The sequence below is a fragment of the Oncorhynchus keta genome, unplaced genomic scaffold, assembly GCF_023373465.1.
Source record: "Oncorhynchus keta strain PuntledgeMale-10-30-2019 unplaced genomic scaffold, Oket_V2 Un_contig_18252_pilon_pilon, whole genome shotgun sequence".
In the NCBI taxonomy this organism is placed as follows: domain Eukaryota; kingdom Metazoa; phylum Chordata; class Actinopteri; order Salmoniformes; family Salmonidae; genus Oncorhynchus; species Oncorhynchus keta.
The window spans coordinates 191,524-203,638 of record NW_026280826.1 but is presented as its reverse complement, the minus strand read 5'-3'; the positions used below and the strand labels follow the sequence as shown (position 1 = coordinate 203,638).

General features: G+C 52.4%; 1 protein-coding gene across 1 annotated transcript in view; it reads right to left on the bottom strand.

Annotated features, from left to right (window-relative positions):
• LOC127920075 (histone PARylation factor 1) overlaps positions 1-12,115 on the bottom strand; it is a 30,216-nt gene continuing 18,101 nt past the window's right edge. The window contains exons 4-8 of the mRNA XM_052503895.1: positions 11,126-11,224; positions 4,466-4,619; positions 3,083-3,170; positions 1,268-1,440; positions 1-300 (exon numbers count right to left, since the gene is read on the bottom strand). Coding sequence (XP_052359855.1) covers positions 166-300; positions 1,268-1,440; positions 3,083-3,170; positions 4,466-4,619; positions 11,126-11,224 — 649 coding nt within the window. The 3' untranslated portion in view covers positions 1-165. The remainder of the gene's footprint in view (positions 301-1,267; positions 1,441-3,082; positions 3,171-4,465; positions 4,620-11,125; positions 11,225-12,115) is intronic.

Genomic DNA, 12,115 nt, shown 5'->3' with positions numbered 1-12,115 from the left:
TCTTAGAAATATAATCCTTTATTCAACATATGCACACAGAGAGAGACGCCACTGGTACCATTCAAACGACAGCAGCACAAGACTCATAAACACACAGTGGTCAGAGCTGACAACAATCCATCCCTCTTCCTCTCTCTCTCTCGTCTTCCTCTCCCGTGGTATTCTTCAGGCTGAGGTGAGTTGGTCCAGGTTGTCGTGGGAACGACTGGAGAGGTGAGCCTCCAGGATCTCTCCAAACAGGCCCCTCTTCAGCAGGCTGTAGGCCATGGGCAGCAGTTGTCTGATCACCTTATAGAAGTACTGGGCGACATAGGAAACTGAGTCAGACACACAGTGGAAGACAGGAAACTGAATCAGAGACACAATGGAAGACAGGAAACTGAGAGACACACAATGGAAGGCTCTACACTGAGATCTACACCACAGTGTTAATGCCTGTTGGTGGCTCTACACTGAGATCTACACCATAGTGGTAATGTGTGTGTGTGTGTGTGTGTGTGTGTGTGTACCTGTGACCCGTAACAGAAGAGGTCTATGCCCAGCTCCAGCCCCGTGTGTTGAGGTGTGTGTGTGTGTGTGTGTGTGTGTGTGTGTGTGTGTGTACCTGTGACCCGTAACAGAAGAGGTCTATGCCCAGCTCCAGCCCCGTGTGTTGAGGTGTGTGTGTGTGTGTGTGTGTGTGTGTGTGTGTGTGTGTGTGTGTGTGTGTGTGTGTGTACCTGTGACCCGTAACAGAAGAGGTCTATGCCCAGCTCCAGCCCCGTGTGTTGAGGTGTGTGTGTGTGTGTACCTGTGACCCGTAACAGAAGAGAAGGTCTATGCCCAGCTCCAGCCCCGTGTGTTGAGGTGTGTGTACCTGTGACCCGTAACAGAAGAGGTCTATGCCCAGCTCCAGCCCCGTGTGTTGAGGTGTGTGTGTGTGTGTGAGGTGTGTACCTGTGTGTGTGTGTGTGAGGTGTGTGCCCAGCTCCAGCCCCGTGTGTGTGTGTGTGTGTGTGTGTGTGTGTACCTGTGACCCGTAACAGAAGAGGTCTATGCCCAGCTCCAGCCCCGTGTGTTGAGGTGTGTGTGTGTGTGTGTGTGTGTGTGTGTGTGTGTGTGTGTGTGTGTGTGTGTGTGTGTGTGTGTGTGTGTGTGTGTGTGTACCTGTGACCCGTAACAGAAGAGGTCTATGCCCAGCTCCAGCCCCGTGTGTTGAGGTGTGTGTGTGTGTGTGTGTGTGTGTGTGTGTGTGTGTGTGTGTGTGTGTGTGTGTGTGTGTGTGTACCTGTGACCCGTAACAGAAGAGGTCTATGCCCAGCTCCAGCCCCATGCCGTAGTCACACTCGTCGTTAGCGAACTGGACAAAGGTGATCATCTCCTGCAGCGGACCGAAAGCCTTCATCCTGTCTTCATCACCCCTGGCCTCCGCTATAGCCTTACACAGCTTCTTCATACTCGCTACACACACACACACACACACACACACACACATGTAAATCGGGGGGAGGGGAGGTTGGGGGGGAGATTTCATAGTGTGAATAACATCTATTTGAGTATTCTACAGTATTCTAGTGGTTCTTGGGTATTCTACACTGGTATGGAGTATCTGAGTGGTTCTAGAGTATTCTACAGTGTTATGGAGTATTCTAGTGGTTCTTGAGTATTCTACACTGGTATGGAGTATCTGAGTGGTTCTAGAGTATTCTACAGTGTTATGGAGTATTCTAGTGGTTCTAGAGTATTCTACACTGGTATGGAGTGGTATGGAGTATCTGAGTGGTTCTAGAGTATTCTACAGTGGTATGGAGTATCTGAGTGGTTCTAGAGTGTTCTGCAGTGGTATGGAGTATCTGAGTGGTTCTAGAGTGTTCTACAGTGGTATTGAGTATCTGAGTGGTTCTAGAGTGTTCTACAGTGGTATGGAGGAACTGAGTGGTTCTAGAGTGTTCTACAGTGGTATGGAGGAACTGAGTGGTTCTGGAGTGTTCTACAGTGGTATGGAGTATCTGAGTGGTTCTAGAGTGTTCTACAGTGGTATGGAGTATCTGAGTGGTTCTAGAGTGTTCTGCAGTGGTATGGAGTATCTGAGTGGTTCTAGAGTGTTCTACAGTGGTATTGAGTATCTGAGTGGTTCTAGAGTGTTCTACAGTGGTATGGAGGAACTGAGTGGTTCTAGAGTGTTCTACAGTGGTATGGAGTATCTGAGTGGTTCTAGAGTATTCTACAGTGGTATGGAGTATCTGAGTGGTTCTAGAGTGTTCTGCAGTGGTATGGAGTATCTGAGTGGTTCTAGAGTGTTCTACAGTGGTATGGAGGAACTGAGTGGTTCTAGAGTGTTCTACAGTGGTATAGAGTATCTGAGTGGTTCTAGAGTGTTCTACAGTGGTATGGAGTATCTGAGTGGTTCTAGAGTATTCTACAGTGGTATGGAGTATCTGAGTGGTTCTAGAGTATTCTACAGTGGTATGGAGTATCTGAGTGGTTCTAGAGTATTCTACAGTGGTATGGAGTATCTGAGTGGTTCTAGAGTATTCTACAGTGGTATGGAGTATTCTAGTGGTTCTAGAGTATTCTACAGTGTTCTGGAGTATTCTAGTGGTTCTAGAGTGTTCTACAGTGTTCTGGAGTATCTGAGTGGTTCTAGAGTGTTCTACAGTGTTCTGGAGTATCTGAGTGGTTCTAGAGTGTTCTACAGTGTTCTGGAGTATCTGAGTGGTTCTAGAGTATTCTACAGTGGTATGGAGTATCTGAGTGGTACTAGAGTATTCTACAGTGGTATGGAGTATCTGAGTGGTTCTAGAGTATTCTACAGTGTTCTGGAGTATCTGAGTGGTTCTAGAGTGTTCTACAGTGTTCTGGAGTATCTGAGTGGTTCTAGAGTGTTCTACAGTGTTCTGGAGTATCTGAGTGGTTCTAGAGTGTTCTACAGTGTTCTGGAGTATCTGAGTGGTTCTAGAGTGTTCTACGGTGTTCTCTACTTGTAGCCTTTGCATTGGGTTTATTTTATAAACTAATTGTGTTCTGGCCCACTGAGATACCAAAAATATTGGCCCGAGACCAAACCTAGTTGCCACTGTTCTAGAGTGTTGCAGAGTCTTACCGTCTGTCTCCGGCAGCTCCCGGTAACCAACATCATTCTGATCAACAGGAACCACCAGGCCGGCTCCATGGAACGTCTTGGTGACAACCTGGACATGGACAGGGGGCGGTTAGACTGTCACCTTCTAGTACGGTCTCAGTACGGGGTGTTACAGTCTCAGTACGGGGTGTTACCTTCTAGTACCGTCTCAGTACGGGGTGTTACCTTCTAGTACCGTCTCAGTACGGGGTGTTACCTTCTAGTACCGTCTCAGTACGGGGTGTTACCTTCTAGTACCGTCTCAGTACGGGGTGTTACCTTCTAGTACCGTCTCAGTACGGGGTGTTACCTTTTAGTACCGTCTCAGTACGGGGTGTTACCGTCTCAGTACGGGGTGTTACCTTCTAGTACCGTCTCAGTACGGGGTGTTACCTTCTAGTACCGTCTCAGTACGGGGTGATACCTTCTAGTACCGTCTCAGTACGGGGTGTCACCTTCTAGTACAGTCTCAGTACGGGGTGTCACCTTCTAGTACCGTCTCAGTACGGGGTGTCACCTTCTAGTACCGTCTCAGTACGGGGTGTTACCTTCTAGTACAGTCTCAGTACGGGGTGATACCTTCTAGTACCGTCTCAGTACGGGGTGTTACCTTCTAGTACCGTCTCAGTACGGGGTGTTACCTTCTAGTACCGTCTCAGTACGGGGTGTTACCTTCTAGTACCGTCTCAGTACGGGGTGTTACCTTCTAGTACAGTCTCAGTACGGGGTGTTACCTTCTAGTACAGTCTCAGTACGGGGTGTCACCTTCTAGTACCGTCTCAGTACGGGGTGTCACCTTCTAGTACCGTCTCAGTACGGGGTGTTACCTTCTAGTACAGTCTCAGTACGGGGTGTTACCTTCTAGTACCGTCTCAGTACGGGGTGTTACCTTCTAGTACCGTCTCAGTACGGGGTGTTACCTTCTAGTACCGTCTCAGTACGGGGTGTTACCTTCTAGTACCGTCTCAGTACGGGGTGTTACCTTCTAGTACCGTCTCAGTACGGGGTGTTACCTTCTAGTACCGTCTCAGTACGGGGTGTTACCTTCTAGTACCGTCTCAGTACGGGGTGTTACCTTCTAGTACCGTCTCAGTACGGGGTGTTACCTTCTAGTACCTTCTCAGTACGGGGTGTTACCTTCTAGTACCGTCTCAGTACGGGGTGTTACCTTCTAGTACCGTCTCAGTACGGGGTGTTACCTTCTAGTACCGTCTCAGTACGGGGTGTTACCTTCTCAGTACGGGGTGTTACCTTCTAGTACCGTCTCAGTACGGGGTGTTACCTTCTAGTACCGTCTCAGTACGGGGTGTTACCTTCTAGTACCGCCTCAGTACGGGGTGTTACCGTCTCAGTACGGGGTGTTACCTTCTTGTCTCTCTGCTTCATGCCTTTGGTCTTCTGCTCCAGGGAAAAGCCCAGAGACTCCGCCCTCTCTCTTAACTCCTCCTCCAGGTTATCCAGAGCCTTGCCCCCTTCCTTACGCCCGCCCCTCTCCTTCCTCTTCCTCCCCAGAAATAGACTGAAGGAGAGAGAAGAGGAGGGAGAGATAGAGAAGGAGGGAGAGTTCAGGCAGAGATGGGAGAGAGACGGGACAGTGAGGGAGGAGAGAGCGAGGGGGGAGGCGGACAGTGAGGAAGGAGAGAGCAGGGTGGGTGAGGGAGGAGAGAGAAGGGGTGGGAGGCAGGGGGTGAGGGAGGAGAGAGCAGGGGGGGGGGTGGGGAGGAGAGAGCAGGGGGTGAGGGAGGAGGAGCAGGGGGGTGAGGGAGGGAGAGGGGGGGGTGAGGGAGGAGAGAGAAGGGGGGGTGAGGGAGGAGAGAGCAGGGGGGGTGAGGGAGGAGAGAGCAGGGGGGGGTGAGGAAGGAGAGAGCAGGGGGGGTGAGGGAGGAGAGAGCAGGGGGGGTGAGGGACACACCATCTCTGTCACATCCCATGACCACACCATCTCTGCCACATCCCATGACCACACCATCTCTGTCACATCCCATGACCACACCATCTCTACCACATCCCATGACCACACCATCCCATGACCACACCATCTCTGTCACATCCCATGACCACACCATCTCTGTCCCATCCCATGACCACACCATCTCTGCCACATCCCATGACCACACCATCTCTACCACATCCATGACCACACCATCTCTACCACATCCCATGACCACACCATCCCATGACCACACCATCCCATGACCACACCATCCCATGACCACACCATCTCTGTCCCATCCCATCCACATGACCACACCATCTCTGTCCCATCCCATGACCACACCATCTCTGTCCCATCCCATGACCACACCATCTCTGTCACATCCCATGACCACACCATCTCTGTCCCATCCCATGACCACACCATCTCTACCACACCATCCCATGACCACACCATCTCTGTCCCATCCCATGACCACACCATCCCATGACCACACCATCTCTGTCCCATCCCATGACCACACCATCTCTGTCACATCCCATGACCACACCATCCCATGACCACACCATCTCTGTCCACATCCCATGACCACACCATCTCTGTCCCATCCCATGACCACACCATCTCTGTCCCATCCCATGACCACACCATCCCATGACCACACCATCTCTACCACATCCCATGACCACACCATCTCTGTCCCACATCCCATGACCACACCATCTCTACCACATCCCATGACCACACCATCTCTGTCCCATCCCATGACCACACCATCTCTGTCCCATCCCATGACCACACCATCTCTGTCCCATCCCATGACCACACCATCTCTGTCACATCCCATGACCACACCATCTCTGTCCCATCCCATGACCACACCATCCCATGACCACACCATCTCTACCACATCCCATGACCACACCATCTCTGTCCCATCCCATGACCACACCATCTCTACCACATCCCATGACCACACCATCTCTACCACATCCCATGACCACACCATCCCATGACCACACCATCTCTACCACATCCCATGACCACACCATCTCTGTCCCATCCCATGACCACACCATCCCATGACCACACCATCTCTGTCCCATCCCATGACCACACCATCCCTGACCACACCACCCCATGACCACACCACCCCATGACCACACCATCCCATGACCACATCCCATGACCACACCATCCCATGACCACACCATCCCATGACCACACCATCCCATGACCACACCATCCCATGACCACACCACCCCATGACCACACCATCTCTGTCCCATCCCATGACCACACCATCCCATGACCACACCATCCCATGACCACACCACCCCCATGACCACACCACCCCATGACCACACCATCTCTGTCCCATCCCATGACCACACCACCCCATGACCACACCATCCCATGACCACACCATCTCTGTCACATCCCATGACCACACCATCTCTGTCACATCCCATGACCACACCATCCCATGACCACACCATCTCTGTCACATCCCATGACCACACCATCCCATGACCACACCATCCCATGACCACACCATCCCATGACCACACCATCTCTTTCCCATCCCATGACCACACCATCCCTGACCACATCCCATGACCACACCATCCCATGACCACACCATCCCATCCCATGACCACACCATCCCATGACCACACCATCTCTGTCCCATCCCATGACCACACCATCTCTACCACATCCCATGACCACACCATCTCTGTCACATCCCATGACCACACCATCTCTACCACATCCCATGACCACACCATCTCTACCACATCCCATGACCACACCATCTCTGTCCCATCCCATGACCACACCATCTCTGTCCCATCCCATGACCACACCATCCATGACCACACCATCTCTGTCCCATCCCATGACCACACCATCCCATGACCACACCATCTCTGTCCCATCCCATGACCACACCATCTCTACCCATCCCATGACCACACCATCTCTGTCCCATCCCATGACCACACCATCCCATGACCACACCATCTCTGCCACATCCCATGACCACACCATCCCATGACCACACCATCTCTGTCCCATCCCATGACCACACCATCCCATGACCACACCATCTCTGTCACATCCCATGACCACACCATCCCATGACCACACCATCTCTGTCACATCCCATGACCACACCATCTCTGTCCCATCCCATGACCACACCATCTCTGTCCCATCCCATGACCACACCATTACCATGACCACACCATCTCTGTCCCATCCCATGACCACACCATCTCTGTCACATCCCATGACCACACCATCTCTGTCACATCCCATGACCACACCATCTCTGTCCCATCCCATGACCACACCATCTCTGTCCCATCCCATGACCACACCATCCCATGACCACACCATCTCTGTCCCATCCCATGACCACACCATCTCTGTCCCATCCCATGACCACACCATTACCATGACCACACCATCTCTACCACATCCCATGACCACACCATCTCTGTCCCATCCCATGACCACACCATCTCTGTCACATCCCATGACCACACCATCTCTGTCCCATCCCATGACCACACCATCTCTGTCCCATCCCATGACCACACCATCTCTGTCCACATCCTGTCACATCCCATGACCACACCATCTCTGTCCCATCCCATGACCACACCATCTCTGTCCCATCCCATGACCACACCATCTCTGTCCCATCCCATGACCACACCATCTCTGTCCCATCCCATGACCACACCATCCCATGACCACACCATCTCTACCACATCCCATGACCACACCATCTCTGTCCCATCCCATGACCACACCATCCCATGACCACACCATCTCTACCACATCCCATGACCACACCATCTCTGTCCCATCCCATGACCACACCATCTCTACCACATCCCATGACCACACCATCCCATGACCACACCATCTCTGTCACATCCCATGACCACACCATCTCTGTCCCATCCCATGACCACACCATCTCTGTCCCATCCCATGACCACACCATCTCTGTCCCATCCCATGACCACACCATCTCTGTCACATCCCATGACCACACCATCTCTGTCACATCCCATGACCACACCATCCTGTCACCATCCCATGACCACACCATCTCTGTCCACATCCCATGACCACACCATCCTGACCACACCATCCCATGACCACACCATCTCTACCCATCCCATGACCACACCATCTCTACCACATCCCATGACCACACCATCTCTCCCATGACCACATCCTGTCATCCCATGACCACACCATCCATGTCACCATCCCATGACCACACCATCTCTGTCCACATCCCATGACCACACCATCTCTGTCCCATCCCATGACCACACCATCTCTGTCACATCCCATGACCACACCATCCTGACCCCACCACCATCTCTGTCCCATCCCATGACCACACCATCTCTGTCCCATCCCATGACCACACCATCTCTGTCCATCCCATGACCACACCATCTCTGTCACATCCCATGACCACACCATCTCTGTCCCATCCCATGACCACACCATCTCTGTCCCATCCCATGACCACACCATCTCTGTCCCATCCCATGACCACCATCTCTGTCATCCCATGACCACACCATCTCTGTCCCATCCCATGACCACACCATCCCATGACCACACCATCTCTGTCACATCCCATGACCACACCATCTCTGTCACATCCCATGACCACACCATCTCTGTCACATCCCATGACCACACCATCTCTGTCACATCCCATGACCACACCATCCCATGACCACACCATCTCTGTCCCATCCCATGACCACACCATCTCTACCACATCCCATGACCACACCATCTCTGTCACATCCCATGACCACACCATCCCATGACCACACCATCTCTGTCCACATCCCATGACCACACCATCTCTGTCACATCCCATGACCACACCATCTCTGTCACATCCCATGACCACACCATCTCTGTCACATCCCATGACCACACCATCTCTGTCCCATCCCATGACCACACCATCTCTGTCCACATCCCATGACCACACCATCTCTGTCCCATCCCATGACCACACCATCCATGACCACCATGACCATCCCATGACCACACCATCCCATGACCACACCATCTCTGTCACATCCCATGACCACACCATCTCTGTCACATCCCATGACCACACCATCTCTGTCCCCATGACCCATGACCACACCATCCCATGACCACATCTCTGTCATCCCATGACCACACCATCTCTGTCACATCCCATGACCACATCCCATGACCACACCATCTCTGTCCCATCCCATGACCACACCATCTCTGTCCCATCCCATGACCACACCATCTCTACCACATCCACACCATCCCATGACCACACCATCTCTGACCACATCCCATCCACCACCATCCCATGACCACACCATCTCTGTCACATCCCATGACCACACCATCTCTGTCACATCCCATGACCACACCATCTCTGACCCACATCCCATGACCACACCATCTCTGTCCCATCCCATGACCACCACCATGACCACACCATCTGTCACATCCCATGACCACACCATCTCTGTCCACCCATGACCATGACCATCCATCTGTCCCATCCCATGACCACACCATCTCTGTCCACATCCCATGACCACACCATCTCTGTCCCATCCCATGACCACACCATCCCTGACCACATCCCATGACCACACCATCTCTGACCACACCATCCCATGACCACACCATCTCTGTCCACATCCCATGACCACACCATCTCTGTCACATCCCATGACCACACCATCTCTACCACATCCCATGACCACACCATCTCTGTCACCATCCCATGACCACACCATCTCTGTCCACATCCCATGACCACACCATCTCTGTCACATCCCATGACCACACCATCCTGACCACATCCATCATGACCACACCATCTCTGTCACATCCCATGACCACACCATCTCTGTCACATCCCATGACCACACCATCCCATGACCACACCATCCCATGACCACACCATCTCTGTCCCATCCCATGACCACACCATCCCATGACCACACCATCTCTGTCACATCCCATGACCACACCATCTCTGTCACATCCCATGACCACACCATCCCATGACCACACCATCCCATGACCACACCATCTCTGTCCATCCCATGACCACACCATCCCATGACCACACCATCTCTGTCCATCCCATGATCCCATGACCACCCATCTCTGTCACATCCCATGACCACACCATCTCTACCACATCCCATCCCATGACCACACCATCTCTACCACATCCCATGACCACACCATCTGACCATCCCATGACCACACCATCTCTGTCCCATCCCATGACCACACCATCCCATGACCACACCATCTCTGTCCATCCCATGACCACACCATCTCTATGACCACATCCCATGACCACATCTCTACCACATCCCATGACCACACCATCTCTGTCCCATCCCATGACCACACCATCTCTGTCACATCCCATGACCACACCATCTCTGTCCCATCCCATGACCACACCATCCCATGACCCATGACACCCATCTCTGTCCATCATCCCATGACCACACCATCTCTGTCACATCCCATGACCACACCATCCTGTCCCATCCCATGACCACACCATCTCTACCACATCCCATGACCACACCATCTCTGTCCCATCCCATGACCACACCATCTCTCCACATCCCATGACCACACCATCTCTGTCACATCCCATGACCACACCATCTCTGTCACATCCTGACCACCCATCCCATGACCACACCATCTCTGTCCCATGACCACACCATCTCTCCCATCCCATGACCACACCATCTCTGTCCCATCCCATGACCACACCATCTCTACCACATCCCATGACCACACCATCCCATGACCACACCATCTCTGTCCCATCCCATGACCACACCATCTCTGTCCACATCCCATGACCACACCATCTCTGTCACATCCCATGACCACACCATCTCTGTCCCATCCCATGACCACACCATCTCTGTCACATCCCATGACCACCCACCATCCTGTCCCATGACCACACCATCTCTCTGTGTTAGTTAGTGGAGGACACTCACTGGACAGCAGCAAACATGTTGTCCCCCATCTGCGTAATGGTACAGCCCTTCTTGGCTTCATTCTCCCCAAGGAACACAGGCAGGGAGTCCGGACTATCTCTGAAAAACAGGTGGAGATTAATATGACCATGTTGTAACGGGATGCTGGTCCTCTCTCTAAAGGGATGCGGGTCCTCTCTCTAAAGGGATGCTGGTCCTCTCTCTAAAGGGATGCTGGTCCTCTCTCTAAAGGGATGCTGGTCCTCTCTCTAAAGGGATGCTGGTCCTCTCTCTAAAGGGATGCTGGTCCTCTCTCTAAAGGGATGCGGGTCCTCTCTCTAAAGGGATGCTGGTCCTCTCTCTAAAGGGATGCTGGTCCTCTCTCTAAAGGGATGCTGGTCCTCTCTCTAAAGGGATGCTGGTCCTCTCTCTAAAGGGATGCTGGTCCTCTCTCTAAAGGGATGCTGGTCCTCTCTCTAAAGGGATGCTGGTCCTCTCTCTAAAGGGATGCTGTTCCTCTCTCTAAAGGGATGCTGTTCCTCTCTCTAAAGGGATGCTGGTCCTCTCTCTAAAGGGATGCTGGTCCTCTCTGTAACAGGATGCTGTTCCTCTCTCTAAAGGGATGCTGTTCCTCTCTCTAAAGGGATGCTGTTCTCTCTCTGTAGTAACCCCTTCCTGAAGTACCCTTCCTGTCCCATGTAACACCTTCCTGTCGTAACCCCTTCCTGTCGTAACCCCTTCCTGTAGTAACACCTTCCTGTCGTAACACTTCCTGTAGTAACACCTTCCTGTAGTAACACCTTCCTGTCGTAACCACACCTTCCTGTCCCATCCCTGTAACACCCATTCCTGTCGTAACACCTTCCTGTCGTAACACCTTCCTGTAGTAACCTTCCTGTAGTAACCCCTTCCTGTAGTAACCTTCCTGTAGTAACCCCTTCCTGTAGTAACACCTTCCTGTAGTAACACCTTCCTGTAGTAACCCTTCCCTGTAGTAACACCTTCCTGTAG